General features: G+C 38.3%; 1 protein-coding gene across 2 annotated transcripts in view; it reads left to right on the forward strand.

The window, feature by feature from the left end:
- Positions 1-17,555, forward strand: part of NRBF2 (nuclear receptor binding factor 2) — a 33,201-nt gene that overhangs the window by 3,812 nt on the left and 11,834 nt on the right. The window contains exon 2 of one of the 2 annotated variants that reach the window (XM_025434459.3): positions 12,588-12,672. The exons of the other annotated variant lie outside the window; for it this stretch is intronic. Coding sequence (XP_025290244.1) covers positions 12,588-12,672 — 85 coding nt within the window. The remainder of the gene's footprint in view (positions 1-12,587; positions 12,673-17,555) is intronic. 2 annotated transcript variants of the gene reach the window in all.

Consider the following 17,555-nt stretch of genomic DNA (forward strand, 5'->3'; position numbering starts at 1 on the left):
CATATCCTTAGTTGAAAGCAGATGCCCAACCACTGAGCCCACCCAGGGGTCCCAAGACTTTTTTTTATATGATTATACTGTCAATTTTTATTTATGAAGTTACTACTTTCCTTAAATTTCTGTACATTCCTTTATTATTTTCTATGTTTTCTGGATATTCAACAATAATCATAAAGAATTTTTTAAGGTTTATTTGAAATGGTGTGGGGGGAGGAGCAGATGGGGAGAGAGAAGCTCAAGCAGACTCCCTGCTGAGTGCAGAGACTAATGCAGGGCTCAGTTCCACAATTGTGAGATCATGACCTGAGCTGAAATCAGGAGTTGGTCGTTCAACCAACTGAGGCACCCAGGCACCCCCTCCCCTGTAAAGAATATTGATAATAAATAAGAACATAATTTAAACATGCCTGTTACATTACTAGTATTTACATACACTTAAATATTTCCTTTTTTCATGATCATAATCTTTATTTAATGTTTCAAGTTTTTATTTAAATTCTAGTTAACATATAGTGTAAATTTTTTTTTATACTTTTTTAAAGATTTTATTTATTTATTCATGAGAGAGACACACGGAGAGAGAGGCAGAGACACAGGCAGAGGGAGGAGAAGGAGGCTCCATGCAAGAGCCGGATGCAGGACTTGATCCTGGAACTCCAGGATCACATCCTGAGCTGAAGGCAGACACTCAACCGCTAAGCCACCTAGTCATCCCTATATAGTGTAATACTAGTTTCAGGAGTAGAATTTAGTGATTCATCACTTACATATAACACCTGGTGCTCAATCACAAGTACCCTCCTTAATACCGTCACTCGCTTATTCCATTCCCCCCACCCACCCGCACTTCAGCAAACCTTTTTTTTTTTTTTTTAAGATTTTATTTATTCATGAATGACACAGAGAGAGAGAGCCAGAAACAGAGAGAGAGCCAGAGACACAGAGGGAAAAGCAGGCTTCTCACAGGGAGCCTGATTTGGGACTCGATCCCTAGACCCAGGATCACACCCTGAGCTGAAGGCAGACACACAACTGCTGAGCCACCCAGGTGTCCCAAACCCTATTTATTTTCTATAGTTAAGAATCTCTTCTGGTTTGCCTGCCCCTTCCTCTCTCTCTCTCTCTTTTAATTTCTTTCCCTCATGTCATCTGTTTTGTTTCTTAAATTCCAGTATGAGTGAAATCATATGGTAGTTGTCTTTCTCTGACTGGCTTATTTCATTTAGCATAATACCCTCTAGTTCCATCCATGTCTTTGCAAATTGCAGGCTTTCATTCTTCTTTCTTTCTTTCTTTCTTTCTTTCTTTCTTTCTTTCTTTCTTTCTTCTTTCTTTCTTCTTCTTCTCTCTCTCTTTCTTTCTTTTCTTTTCTTTTCTTTTCTTTTCTTTTCTTTTCTTTTCTTTTCTTTCTTTCTTTCTTTCTTTCTTTCTTTCTTGATTTTATTCATTTACTCATGAGAGACACACAGAGAGAGAGAGGCAGAGACACAGGCAGAGGGAGAAGCAGGCTCCATGCAGGGAGCCTGATGTGGGACTCGATCCCGGGACTTCAGGACCACACCCTGGACCAAAGTCAGGCACTAAACCCCTGAGCCACCCAGGGATCTCCCTCTTTTTTTTTTTTTTTTAATCGATTTTTTTTTTAAAGATTTTATTTATTTATTCATGACAGAGAGAGAGGCAGAGACACAGGCAGAGGGAGAAGCAGGCTCTATGCAGGGAGCCCGACGTGGGACTCGATCCTGGGGCTCCAGGATCACACCCTAGGCCAAAGGTGGTGCTAAACCCCTGAGCCACCGGGCTGCCCCTTTCATTCTTTTTGTACACACACACACACACACGTGTATATATATAAAACACTTTTTTTTTTTTAATAAAACACGTCTTTATCCATTCGTCAGTTGATGGACATTTGAGCTCTTTCCATAATTTGATTATTGTTGATAATGGTACCATAAATATTGGGATGCATGTGCCCCTTTGAATCACTATTTTTGTATTCTGTGGATAAATTCCTAGTAGTGCAATTGCTGGGTGGTATGATAGTTTTAATTTTCTGGGGAACCTCCATACTGTTTTCCAGATTGGCTGCACCAGGGTGCATTCCCACCAATAGTGTACCCTTTCTCTGCATTCTACCAACACATTCTGACAGGCATGAGATAACTTATTACAGTTTTGATTTGTATTTCCCTGATGATGAGTGCTGTTGAGCATCTTTGCGTGTGTCTGTTGGCCATCTGGATGTCTTCTTGGAAAAATGTCTATTTGTGTCTTCCGCCCATTTCTTAACTGGATTGTTTTGGGGGATGTTGGTTTTGATGATAAGGTCTTTTTTTTTTTTTTTAAGATTTTATTTATTCATGAGAGACGGAGAGGCAGAGACACAGGCAGAGGGAGAAGCAGGCTCCATGTAGAGAGCCCATTGTGGGACTCCTGGTACTCCTGGATCACGTCCTGAGCCACCCAGGCATCCCTGATGATAAGTTCTTTAGAGATTTTGGATGCTAACCCTTTCCAAGATATGTTATTTGCAATTATCTTCTCCCATTCTGTGGGTTGCCTTTTAATTTTGTTGATTGTTTGTTTCCTTGAAGTCCCAGTAGTTTATTTTTTATTTTGTTTCCCTTTCCTTTGAAGATGTGTAGTAAGAAGTTGGCTATGGCTAGTGTCAAAGGGGCTGCTGCTCCCTGTTCCTCTAGGAGTTTAATAGTTTCCTATCACATTTAGGACTTTCATTGATTTTGAATTTATTTTTATGTATAGTGTAAGAAAGTGCTCCACTTTCATTCTTCTCCATGCTGCTGTCCCAATTTTCCCAACTCCCCAAAGACCTAACTAATAAATAGCCTACTGTTGACTAGAAGTCTGGCCAATAACATAAATATTGGATTAACACATTTTGTATGATATATGTATTAAGTACAATATTCTCACAGTAAACTAGAGAAAATACTAAAATCATAAGGAAAATACTTTGCAGTACTGCACTGTATTTACTGAAAAATAAATCCACGTATAAATGGACCTGTTCAGTTCAAACCGATGTTGTTCTAAGGTCAACTGTATATTTTGTCTTTTTAGTAGCTGTATATTTCCCCATTTTACTGATGAAGACATTGAAATGCAGAGTAAATGGTGATAGTGGGATTTGAAAGCAAACTTCTCATTAAAATAGTGATCTTACTATTAGATCAGTGTTTGCCCATTTGTTTTGATGGTGATCCACAGTGAGATTTTTACATAATGACCAGTACATGCATACATATGTATATATTACTGCAGAGTTGCCACATTATGCATGTGCCTCTTGGAATTGTGCAAAATGCAGGGGCTCTCATAAATTTCATGCAAAACAAAACTAATATTTACTATGTAATATTTCTGTTAGGGTTTTTTTGTTGTTGTTGTTGTTTTTAGATTTTTTATTCATTTGACAGAGCACACAAGCAAGGGGAGTGGCAGGGAGAGGGAGAAGCGGATTCCCCACTGAGCAGGAAGCCCAGACTCAGGCAGGGCTCTTTCTTTCTCAGGACTCTGGGATCATGACCTGAGCTGAAGGCAGGCGCTTAACCAACTGAGCCACCCAGGCACCCCTTAGTATTAGGTTTTTTAAAATTCTAATATTTACTATTAGAGTTTAAATATTTACTCTAATTACTTACTGTTAGGTTTTTTAAAATCCTGGTTTTGACCCACTAAATTGATTTCACAACTCATTGGTGAATTGTATCCTATGATTTGTCTTCATAGCAGATGGTGGCGGTTCCGAAGAAAAGTAAGCTACACTGAAAATGAGGTGGGGGGTAAAAAGATACTGGAGAGCTGCATGTGGGAGAAATTGATCCTTAGAATCAAAAACAAGTCCTGGACTTTTTTAAACACTTGAGCGGTTATCTTAAGTATAATTGTATTACATTAGTTTGACAGGTCAATTCAGTGCTTACTGTTAGGGGATATTACTTACCCATAGGAGACTTAACAGTGAATTTATTGGGAAAGGGTGAATGTGGCTTCTTCTTTGCTCTCTATTGAAGACTCTATCACAAGGTTCAAGAGTACATTACATTTTCCTCTGTCTTTTTGACATTGTATTCCTTTTTTGGTCATCTTTATGTATAGCTTTCCTCAAGGACCCAGAAATAAATGGAAAATAATAGAAGTTGTTTTTTTTTTTGTTTTGTTTTGTTTTGTATTTTAATTTGTTTTTATAGCAGTTAGGAGGCCCCTGGATGGCTGGGTCAGTTGGGTGTCTGCCTTCAGCTCAGGTCATGATTTCCAGGTCCTAGGATCAAGCCCCATGTTGGGCTCCTGCCCCCTCCCCCTGGCCATTTGTGCTTTCTCTCTGTCAGATAAATAAAATCTATTAAAAAAATAAAGCCATTAGTATGTGGAAGTAGAAGGTACTTCTTTGTGGAGGCAGTCCCTTAGTAATCTAGTTGTAGTTAGGATTTTCACTGGTTGCAGGTGATGAAAGGCACTTCAGATTAGTTTATGCCAAAAGGGATAATTTTATTGAGATTACTTACCGGAATCAAAAGAAAAGTGCAAGAAGGGCAGGGCTACAATGTGGGTGGGTCTAGGAATGTAGGGAACCTGAGGCTCAAAGATAATCAAATTCTCCCTCTGCCTCATTAGGCTTGACTGCTTTACTTATATCTGCAGATTTCTATTATTTGGCTAATTCCTGAATGTCAACATTAGTTACAACCACTTAAAACTTTCTTGACATACTCCCTTTTCTTAAGTTTGAGAACCTAGTGGAACAAATACTTTGTTATTTCCAGAATACGGTTTATCTCAGAGTCGATTTCCATTGTCTTTATTAGCGGTCACTTTTTCCTGCTTCACATGCTTACCGTGTTTATTGTATGTCATACATTGTGGACAATATATTGTAGAGACTGAAATAGGCACCTTCTTCTAAAGAGTATTTTGTTCTGGTTGGCAGTTAAAATACTGGCAGATCACTGTGATCTAGTCTAAATTTGGTTTTTGGGCTGTTTTCGTTTTACCCGTAGAGCCGAGAGTGTGATCCCTCTTAGGGATCCTGGGGCCTTAATTGAAGCCCTGGTGTTCACCAAGGTTACTATGCTCAGTCCAGGTCTAAACTGCAACCTGTCTCCCCAGCACTGGCTTCTGAAATGTCTGCACAGTGTCTGCTAGGCCTCCTGGAATTATAGTCTATGCTTGTGCAGCTTAGGCATTGGCTCAGGACCTGAGGATTTTCTTATGCCTATTTTTAGGTTGTCTTTTTTATTACTGCAGTTCCCTCCAGTGCTGGACCCTCCTCAAATTCCAGCCTTTTGACTCCAGTCCCTCTCTCTTCCCAGTTAGATACTGCCTTCTGCTTGGGTTTTATTTTTTTGCACTATATTTTGGAAAGTGCTCTCAGAAAGAAAGCCAGGTGAATGTAAGTCTCACCTTGTGCTTTTTCCCTTTTCTTGAAAATGTAGCTTTCTAGTACTTTTTTGTTCAGTGTCTGTAAACTTGCTTTTATATATTGTATCCAGCTTTGTAATTGTCTATAACTGGAGATAAACCAATGCCAGCTACTCCCTCATAGCTGGATCATAAATTTAAATCTCCATGAGAATTTGAGAGGTTCTCAGCAAAATTACATCAGTTTATTGTAAATCCTAAATCCCAGAAAGTAATTTAATGAGATTGTATTATCATGAAATCTAATACTCCGTACTCAGTGATATAGTATCACATCCTCATGAGGATTGGCCAGTTGTGCTTTCCCTATTTAAACATTACCTATTTCTAGGAGTGCCTGACTGGCTCAGTCAGTAGAGCATGTGAGTCTTGATCTCAGGGTTGTGAGTTTAAACCTCACTTTGGATGTAGAGGTTACTTTAAAAAAAAAAATTCTGAATACAGTTTGAAGCAACTTATAATAAAAGATGAAGATTAGTATATGAGTTATACACCCAATTATCCCAAAATTTAGGAGCTTAAAATAACACACGTTTGTTTTCTCAATTTCTGTGAGCCAGGAATAAGGGCATGGCTTCACTAGGTGCTTTGTTTCAGGATCTCTTAAGACTTCCATCAAGGTGTCACCTGGGGCTGTGGTCCCATTTGTGAAGGTTCTGTGGGGCAGGAGCTGCTTCCAAACTCACATGACTGATGATAAGATTCAGTTCCTTGCTGGCTGTTGGCAAACTACCCTCAGTTCCTTCATGTGAGCAGTTCACAACATGACTGTTGTCTTCATTAAAGTGAGCAAGGGAGAGAGAGTGCTACCAAGATGGAAATGACAGTCTTTTGTAACCCAATCGTAAAAGCAGCATCCATTACCTTGTGCACTATTGGTGGGAGTGCAGGTTGGTACAACCATTACATACAAAACAGTATGGAGGCTCTCAAATTAAGAATAGAACTACCTTATGATCCAACAGTTCCACTTCTGGGCATTTGAAGAAAATGAAAACACTAACTTGAAAAGATATGTGGACCCCATGTTCATTGAAGCATTATTTACAATAGCCAAGATATGGAAGCAACCTAAGTTTACATTGATGGAAAAACGGATAAAGAAGGTGTGGTACTTATACATAGAATATTATTTAGCCACACACAAAAAATGAAATCTTGGCCATTTATGACAACATGAATGGACATAGAGGGCATTATGCTATGTGAAGTAAGAGAAAGACAGATCTGTGCGATTTCACATATATGTAACTTTAAAAAGCAAAACCAAAACACAAGCTCATAAAAGAACACATTGGTAGTTGCCATAGATGGAAATGAGGGGGTGGTCAGAATGGATGAAGGAGATCAGAAGGTATAAACTTGCAATTATGAATAAGTCCTAGGATATATGTATAGCATGGTGACTATAGTTAATAATACTGTATTGCATATTTGAAAGGTGCTAAAGTAGTAGATCTTAGAAGTCTTCATCCAAAGAAAAAAGTTTTTGGCGTGACTGAGTGGTTCAGTTGGGTAAGTGTCTGATTCTTGATTTTGGCTCAGGTCATGATCCAGAGGGTCCTGAAATAAAGCCCCACACAGGGGCTCTGTGCTGGGCGAGGATCCTGCTTAAGATTATGTCTTTCCCTCTGTTCCCCACCTCTAAAAAAATGTTTTTTGTAGCAGTGTATGGTATGATAAATAGGTTTATTATGGTGATCATGTTGTAGTTTACACAAATACCAAATCATGTACATCTGAAACTAATGTAATGTTAATTGGCAGCTATACCTGAATTAAAAAAGAAAATACCTATGAGAAGCAACTACTAATGATTAGTTAACTGTGACATATTTGAGTGGAAAAGATAATTAGGACAGAAAACATTGATTTTTTTTATTGTGAACTATAGTTGACATAGTATTATGTTAGTTTCAGGTATATAACATAGTGATTTAACAATTTTATACATTATTTAGTGCTTACCGTAAGCAAGCAGTAAGTAGTCACGTCTGTCATCATACAACATTATTACAGTATCATTGACTACATTCCCTGTGCTGCACTTTTCATCTCAGTGACTTATATAACTGGAAGTTTGTATCTCTTAATCCCCTTCACCTATTTCACCCATCAACCCACACCTTTCCCTCTGGCAACCACCAGTTCTCTTTATGAATTTGTTTCTGTTCTGTTGGTTTGGAAAACACGGATGCTTATGAAAGATTTATATACGTTTTTTGGGGATCCCTGGGTGGCGCAGCGGTTTAGCGCCTGCCTTTGGCCCAGGGCGTGATCCTGGAGACCCGGGATCAAATCCCACGTCGGGCTCCTGGTGCATGGAGCCTGCTTCTCCCTCTGCCTGTGTCTCAGCCTCTCTCTCTCTCACTGTGTGCCTATCATAAATAAAAATTAAAAAAAAAAAAAACTATATACTTTTTTTATTTTTAAAGATTTTTATTATTTATTTATTTGAGAGACACACAGCAAGTGTTGACTGGAGCAGAGGGAGAAGGTATAGGACAAGCATACTCTCGCAGAGTAGAGAGAGTGGGGAGCCTGACACGGGGGCTCAGTCTCAGGACCCTGAGATCATGGCCTGAGCAAAAGTTAGATGTTTAACCAACTGAGCCATCCTGGCACCCCTCTACACTTTTTTTTTTTAAAAAAAAAGATTTTATTTATTTGAGGGAGAGATAGAGCATAAGCAGAGGGGAGAGGGAGAGGCAGGATCCTCACTGAGCAGGGAGCCCCACATGGGGCTTGATCCGGGACCCTGGGATCATGACCTAAGCCAAAGGCAGATGCTTAACCAACTGAGCCACCCAGGTGCCCTAAGATTTATACGCTTTTATACAAAATCCAGAGTTAAAGAGACAAAAAATTGAGCTCATTTATTTACTGGTGAGGGACAAGAAAATGGGTTAATAGAGTTGAAGCTCTTGAAGAGTATTGATAGCCTTTCCCGCCTAACAATTTCCTGCCAATAATGATACTTTAAGAAAAAGGTAAATAAAATTTAGGCTTAATTTTTTTCTTTTTTTTTAATTGCGTTGTGCTTTTATTTATTTAAAAAAAAATTTAAAGACTTTATTTATTTATTCATGAGAGAGACACAGAGAGAGGCAGAGACACCGGCAGAGGGAGAAAAGCAGGTTCCCTGCAGGGAGCCCCAGGGATCAGGCCCTGGGCCGAAGGCAGCTAAACCGCTGAGCCACCTGGGCTGCCCCTTAATTTGTTTTCTTTAGTACCCAAACTATATGCATTCTTGGCTAAACATTTTTTTAATTGTTTAATGAAGCCATTCATAAAGACCTAGTGTCTTTTATCCTTTTTGAATGAATGTGAAATAATGATAAAGCCTTTTCCATAAATCCTAGTGCATCTTAAAATACTTGGCAAAAGAAAAACATGTTACCAGAATTAAAATATATCAGTGCCCAGATTGCTTTTGGAGTCTGTTTCCATTTCAATTGCTTATTGTTTCTATTTTACTTTTAAATTACTAAGGAAACTTATAGACTTAATGTATTTAAAGGTTGTGATTCTACCAAGAACAGTATTTAAAGAAATTGATTTTAAAGGGTTCTTTAAAGATTGTTTTAAAAATAAGTATTGGGGAATCTGGGTGGCTCAGTTGATTAAATGTCCGACTTTTGACCTCAGCTAAGTCTTGATCTCAGCATTGTGAGTTCACGCCCTGAGTTGGGCTTCACATAGAGTGTGGAGCCTACTTTTAAAAAAAGAAATATCAATAATAATAAATAAAAATAAGTATTACCAAAATAAATTTCCGATAATATTTTCAGTTAGGAAAAAAAGCAGTTTAGTTTCCCCAACTACATTGTGAGCTTAATGTCAAGTACTGCCAAAACTTTTATTGTCTGTTAATTAGTTTGATATTCACAATACTCTTATTTTTGAGATGGAAAAAAACTCAGAAAATTAAGGAAGTCAATTTCATGTGTTTAGTAAGTGTTCAAGCTGAGATTTCAACCAGTCGAGCTCTGTAAAGAGTCTGGGCTTGCTACATGTCTAAAAGACCTTAGTAGGAATTGTATTTTTTTTAAAGATTTTATTTATTCATAAAAGACAGAGAGAGAGAGAGAGAGGCAGAGACATAGGCAGAGGGAGGAGGAGGCTCACTGTGGGGAGCCCGATGGAGGACTCGATCCCAGGATCCTGGGATCATGACCTGAGCCAAAGGCAGATGCCAAACCACTTAGCCACCCAGGCATCCCGTATTTTATTTTATTTTTTTTAGTAGAGAATTTGATTGCTTGGCGCCACATAATCTAGAGTAGGGGTGTGTTTTTAAATGAGCTGTAACTGGGGATGCCTGGGTGGCTCAGTGGTTGGTTGAGTGTGTCTGCCTTCGGCCTGGGGCATGGTCCTGGAGTACCCGGATGGAGCCCACTTCTCCCTCTGCCTATGTCTCTGCCTCTCTTTCTGTGTCTCTCATGAATAAATAAAATCTTTAAAAAAGAGGAAAAAGAAAAAAAGCTGTAACTCCTGAATTGGCAGTGATCAGAGGAAATTAGACTTTACATGGGGAGTTTTTAATGAAGTCAGGAGAGATAGGAGATCCTGTTCTCACCACTTGAGAACTTATTGTTTCTTTGGTGTTCAAGAAACCATTTTTTCTGTTACTGTGGAGCTTGAAGTTGAAATAGGGAGCTTCATAAGTATAGTACAAGGTAGAAAACAGTTAATGTCATCAGAGACACAGATCATCGAGACATAGCATCAGAGCGAGGTGACCTAAGAGAGCATCTCATCCCTGCTTCTCAAAGTGTCCAGGAGCCAGACACTTCAGCTGCACCTGATCTACACCTACTGAATTAGTTTGCAGTTTAACGAAATTCCCAGGTGATTTGTAGTCCATTAAAGCTTGAAGCACAAAATCTGGTCTGTGTCTATCATTTTACAGAACCTGAAGGATGAAATAATTTAGATGGTTAGTGGGAGAGCCAAGACTTGAGTCCAGAGCCATGGGTTTGCGGTAAGGTTGGATCTGCACTTTGCCATCCACTTGAATTTCAGAGCAGGTTTGTCTCTTATGTAAAGCTTTTTTCAAAGCTCAGAAAGATTACGGCACCTGCAAATTCTACCCTTTCTTTTTCTTGTACTACCTAGACCTAGAACCTTGTTGATCGGCTGCCATTTGGATTAACTGTATTATCAGAACACACTACTTAGAGAAATCGTGTTGATCATAATTTAGCTTCATGTATATTCTCTTCCCAAAAGATCTGTATCATTCCTGGGTACTGTAAAATATACTATGTTCACAACATATTTTTTGCTCAGTTAAAAGTATTTTAAGCCCGTAGCCATTTATTTTGCCCATTATTATTTTCAGGAATAAATTGAGACTTAAGGGAAGAGTTTCATTATTATTTGAGAATAAAAAGCCTCTGAAACAGTTGAAATAGATGATCTTGCTTTTAAAGAGTGTTGCTGTGTCTTCCTTACAAAAATAGAAGGGAAAGTAAACAGCAAGCATTGCTGAGAGTGTGTTTTCTACTTTTGTCTTCACCTCTGTTTTACATTGAGCATGGTTTGCAAACATGCCCAGAATATTTCTAATCTCAGTTACCAAACTGATTCTCTGAAGTGTTTTTATGAGGCATCTGTGGCAGTTTTTGAAAAGCATTCAAGATAAATCACTTTACACCTGACAGAACAGATTATGCTTTTTGCCTTCTTAAAAAACTGAGGTAAAGGGCGCCTGGCTGGCTCAGTTGGAAGAGCATGTGACTTAATCTTGGGGTTGTGGGTTCAAGCCCTACATTGAGTATAGAGATTACTTAAAAAAAATAAACTTAAATTTTTTTTTTAAATGTGGTGAAGTACACAAAGCATAAAATTTACCCTTTATAATTTTTAGGTACACAGTATAGTTGCAAGTATATTCACTTGTTGTGCAACAGATCTCCAGAACCTTTCACCTTGCAAAACTGAAACTCTACACCTTCAACAACTCCGTTTTCTCTCCTGCCACCCCCTGGCAACCACCATCTCACTTACTGCTTTTATGAGTTTGACTACTTTAGATACCATGTTAGCAGGATCATACAGCATTTGATTTTTGTAACTGGCTTATTTTATATTTTATTATTAGCGTTAATGTCCTTGGAGTTCATCCCTGTTGTGACATGTGTCAGAATTTCCTTCCTTTTCAAGGATGAGTACAGATTCCATTGTGTACGGATACTACATTTTGTTTATCCGTTGATCTGTTGATGCATATTTGCATTGCTTCCACCTTTTGGCCATTGTGATTAATGCTCCTGTGTACATAGGCATACAGTGCTCCCCCCCTTCTTTTTAATAAGCTTTGCTAAATCATCTGTGAGTTTGTGAGGAAGACTACACTAGAATTGAGTTGATCCTTTCTTTCTCCTTGCCTGCGTAACTGTATAATCTTGGGTAAGATATGTGGCCCCTGTATGTCTGCTGGATCTCCTTATTTAAGAAAGGGAGGGATACTCATAAGGTTGTAGGAACTCCTAAAATGTAGCACAGATGTGAAGAGGCTGATAACTACTTATTAATCCATTTATCTTCATATTCTGGAGCACTTCAGTCATTTGCTTTCAGAACTTCTGAGTTTGTTGTTTTGGTCAGTGGTACCTGAAAAAAAAATTGCTGTAATATTAAATATCCATATTATTAATTCCTCAGCTGTACAGTGTTCCAATTTCTATTTTGAATAGTAAATTTAATGTTGAAAGGGATATAAGAGAAGCTTGAGTTTTCTGTAATTTCCTGATTATAGTTTTTAAATGATACAGACTAGTGAAGGGATCTGCAAGATAATTTGTTTTGAAAAGAGATTGTTAAAAATTAAATACACATTTTAAGTAATAATCTGTGATGGTAACAACTCTTGGTTAATCTTTAAAGAGTAAAAGAATGTGGATTACTGAAGGAGTTAAGTGTGTGGTGTGAAACTTGATGGTTTATTGGTAGAGTTGAGAAGTTTTAACTTCTTTCAGATGCTACAGCTCTAGGAGCTACCCATTAGATTCCTTACAGACATAGCTGTGATGGTTTGATGTGTGGCAGAAAAAAGCATTATTTATCTTGTCAAAAGAATTTTTTAAATCTTTTTTTATATATATATAATTGAGAGGAATTTAGGAATGTTTCTCTTCTAGGCTCATCAACAGAGCAGACGAGCAGATCGTTTATTAGCTGCAGGGAAATACGAAGAGGCGATTTCTTGTCATAAAAAGGCTTCAGGTGAGTGTTCTTCTAAAGAAATACTGACTTTAAAACTGGAGGGCAATTTCTTTTCTCCAGCATATCTCAATAACTTATTCAGAACAAAAGTCACAATAATGATGTGCTATTATTATTGTATAATACAATACAAGGTTGTATATACAACTGTGTATACAAGGTTGTATACACAAGGTTGTATACAAGGTTGACACTACTGACCCACCAGATCATCGGTTTGGATTACTTTTCAAGTAAGTATGCTGGATTTCCCGGTTGATCCTTCACATAATCTTCCTAAATTGTGAAGGTTGCATGCCATGCAGTATTGGTAAATGACTCCTGAACACAGCTTTCTGAGTCCAGAGATCCCTAAAGCTAGAAGTGATTGCAAGAAGTCTACCGGTTTATTTTAGTTATTATGGAAAAATGGATTTCAAATAGGCGTTTTGGATTATGAAAGCAAAAACTAAATTCTAACCAATTAGTTTTCACTAAATTTGTTTTCTAAGATGCTGATAGTATTCTTTTTCAGTTTCCTTCTGAATATTTCATCTGTACATTCATGCCTATGGTATGCTGATGATAGCTTTCTTTTAGGTACGGAATTTAGAATTAATGACTTATCAGACACTTAATTCCATCCCAGGCAATTGCACAGTCTAGCACATGTTGAACTCAGAAATAGATCTTTGGGGTCTGTTTTGTACAGACTGGTTTCTGTTGGCTGATAAACAAAACTAAAAGCTGGGGCACCTGGGTGGCTCAGTGGTTGAGCATCTGCCTTTGGGTCAGGTTGTGTTCCCAGGGTCCTGGAATTGAGTACTGCATTGGGCTCCCTGTGGGGAGCCTGCTTCTCCCTCTGCCTGTGTCTCAGCCTCTCTGTGTCTCTCATGAATGAATGAGTGAATGAATGAATGAATTCTTAAAAAAAAAAAACCTAAAAGCTTTGATGAGGGAGTGTTTTATTCATGCTGCATTCAAAATAAGTCACTTTCCTTACAGCAAGTCTTACAGTCTTTCTGCTGGAGAAAGACACTTTTTCTCCTTCTAGGCCACTGTGATGATTAAAGCCATGCTGTTTCTTGGCAGTATACCCTTCCAGTGTTGCCTTAGTGCTGAAATACAGACCACACAGTGGATACTGGTTTGAATAAGTTCTTTTATGTCAGTGATTTTTGCCTACGAGCTGGTGATTTTTCAGATAAAATTTCAAGTCTTATTGTTAAAAAATTAGTTTTGCCACTGAAGTATACTCCTTCAGCAGTAGAGCCAAGAGCGTAATAGGTACCCTGTAAGTCTTTTTGAATTTTTATGGTGAATTTTATGGGGAGCTTTTTTATACAACATTAAACTTGGCAACCAGTGCTCTTTAAATCTTTCAGAAACCATATTTTGTTGTGAATCATATTGTTAAATTTATAGTCACTATACAGAAAAGAAAATGTACCATACACTGTTTTTTAAAAAGTGTTGTGGATGAATGCCAGTGAAATAATACCTTTAATTAAATATCCCACAATGGTTGTAGTTACATATGTATAAAATATATTACAATGGGGTGATCAGCATACATTGTGTATTGAACAGCGGAAGATTGAGTATATAAAAGAGAGAAAGGTCTCCTTCATTTCTATCCTACATCCATCTTTGAGGAGTGAAGACTGATGTTGGGCTTTACACCCCTCTCACTTTCTCAGTATCTACATTCTACAAGATTCTCAGCAATACAAAAGATAAAGGCAGCCTTTTGGATCCCATTAGCTCTAATTAGGGAGATAGAATTTAAGTATGATTAGTTAATCCCACTGAGCTGATTTGATTTGGAGTTCAGACTTGGTTAAAAATAGCCTTGTATTTTAGAGTGGAGTTGTGAATGTAATGCTAGCTTGAAAATTGACATGGTTAGGGGCGCCTGGGCGTCTTAGTTGGTTAAGCGCCTGATTAAATTTTGGCTCATGTCATGATCTCACAGTCCTGGGATTGAGCCCTGTGTTGGTCTCCATGCTCAGCAAGGAGTTTGCTTGAAGATTCTCTCCCTCTGGCCCTCTCCCTGCTCACACACACACATACTTTCTCTTCTCAAATAAATAAATGAATCTTTAAAAAAAAATAATGTGGTTAGAGTAAGCTGAATCTTTAAAAAAAAATAATGTGGTTAGAGTAAGCTTAGTATTTTCTGAATTGACTTCTCTATCTAGGGCTTATAGCTGAGGTGTTTGGGAAAATGGATGTAGATATATTCTGAAGTGAAGGAACTTGGTGTTTGGAAATTATTTTAGAACCATGACAGGGAAGGTTCTCATCTGAGAAAGAAAGAAAGGAAAACCTGAAATAAAGAACTTGGGGCAAAAGATGAGTCCTCTTTGACTTTTCGAGACCAGAGGAGATTGAGACTGAACACTGATCCTGAGATTACATAGCTAAATTCATAGCCCCCATACTTAGTGGTGTTCTGATGGATTTTTTTATTTTTAAGTAAGCTTACACCCACTGGGCTTGAACTCAGAACCTCAAGATCAAGAGTCACTTGCTCTACTAACTGAACCAGCCAGGTACCCCAGATGGTAAATGTTTTTGGACAGTGCCTGGATTAGACAAAATCGAGCATCTGAGCACTCATTTGACAGATAAGCTGAGATACCAAATCCAGAAAGAAAAAGCCATCTGTCCAGTAGGAGCAGGGGAGGAGGATGTGTCCACATTTTATCACCCTATATTGAAAGAAAAATTTAAGAAACCACAGACTCCCAAGGCTTCAGGATTGTTAGAAAAATCTATTGCTTTAAATCCTCGATTAGCATCTATAACTAGATTGATAGAATTCTCACTGTAGTCTTACACAGTCCACTTCCCTAAGTGGGTTTCATTTCTTTCACAAATAGCAAAAAGCAAAAACTTGAATGCAAAGTTAATAATAGCCATTTATAATGCTTAGAACTTGAGCACTGCAGAAGATGAGCAGACGTTTGAGTGCGGTGTTTATATGTATTTGGTTGAAAACAGTTCTTGACCTGGACCTTCCCAGGAAGCTATGGCAACAGGAAAATGATTCAGAGCAGATCAGTCTTTGTCATTCAGAGGCAGTGGTTTTCTGTGTGTGTGCAGATAAGCTATACATTTTGTACTTTGGTGCCAATTTAACAGATTCATGATAGAATAGGGAAAGGTGTTTAAAAAGTAATAAATTCTTCACATGATTTTAGTTCCTTTTCCCCATCATTTATTTAATGTCTACCTTAAATATTAGTTTTGTGTTATAATTGAAGGAAGTAGTTTAACCTGAATTGTTAGAATTTTTGGAGATAAAAAGTACTTCTTTCCTAAATTTTCATCTTAGTGGGGCATATGTGACTCTGGAACAAGTTCATGACTGTGTGATCAGATGACAATCTATTTCTCTGGGGTGCTTGGGTGCCTCAGACGGTTGAGAGCCTGCCTTCGGCTCAGATCATGGTCTCCAGGGCCTAGGATCAAGTCCCGAGTTAGGCTCCCTGCTCAGTGGGGAGTCTGCTTCTCCCTCTGCTTGTGTGCTCTCTCTCAAATGAATGAAATTTTTTTTTTAAAGATTTTATTCATTCAAAAGAGAGGGTACACCAGTGGGGGGAGGGACAGAGGGAGAGAGATGTGCAGAACCCAATGCAGGGCTTGATATCACAACCCTGAGATGACCTGAGCCCAAACTAAGAGTTGGATACTTAACAGATGGTGCCACGAAGGCCCCCCCATTTTTTTCTTTTAAAATAACCTTTTTATTAAGACCCAGATTTTAGGGATCCCTGGGTGGCGCAGCGGTTTGGCGCCTGCCTTTGGCCCGGGGCACGATCCTGGAGACCCGGGATCGAATCCCACGTCGGGCTCCCGGTGCATGGAGCCTGCTTCTCCCTCTGCCTGTGTCTCTGCCTCTCTGTCTCTCTCTGTGTGACTATCATGAATAAATAAATAAAATCTTTAAAAAAAAAAAAAAAGACCCAGATTTTATTTTAGTTATACATCTATATTTTTAAGATTTTGGTTTTAAGTGATCTCTATACTCAGTGTGGGGCTTGAACTTAAAATCCTGAGATCAAGAGTCACATGCTTTACTGACAGAGGTAGGTACCCCTTAAGACCCCAAATTTAAAGTAAAGCGTGGAAAACACTTAAGTGACAGTGTGACTCATGTTGATTTTTTTGCACTTTGGGAACTCCGTGTCCTTGGGTATCCTCTGCTCTCATGGTTTTAGGGTTCTACAAAGGCCTAGGATCAAATCCCGAGTTAGGCTCCCTGCTCAGTGGTATAAGCCTGGTTTTATGAAACTGTTCCATTTGTTTATAAAGTGGATTTAAAGCAAACTGTAGTTCACACAGGGACATGTGTTTGCAGACACAATAGGAAAGATGTTTAGGAAAGTTCATCCACATGTAGAATGTCTCAGCAGGCTTAAACATGAAGAAAAAAGGAAAAATAGTCTGTATGCAGCTCTACAGACTTATTATGAGAATAAAAGGCACAAAAGTTGAGGAAAAATGTAAGTATGGCTAGAGCAAAGGCTGTACAACCAACTCTGTCTTCCATTGGGGAGAAATCACCCAGTTAATCTGTATCTCAAAGACTATGGTACAGGTGCTGAGGGGGGCACTTGACAGGATAAGCACTGGGTGTTGTTATACTGTAATTTGGCAAATCGAACTCCAATTTAAAAAATACATTAAAACAAGACTGTGGTAGAATCTGGTAGACAATAGTTTTAAGTCATAAATTCAGAATCATTAAAATATTTGGATTAAGATGACAGAAACACTACCTTGTAGTATCTGCAAAAGGAAAAAGGAACTTAATGTAGGGATGAGAGATAATGAAAAGTTTATAGTAAGCAAGAAAATAAAAAACAGAGACTGTACATGATCTATTATTATAGTAC

The sequence above is a fragment of the Canis lupus genome, chromosome 4 (assembly GCF_003254725.2).
Source record: "Canis lupus dingo isolate Sandy chromosome 4, ASM325472v2, whole genome shotgun sequence".
NCBI lineage: Eukaryota > Metazoa > Chordata > Mammalia > Carnivora > Canidae > Canis > Canis lupus.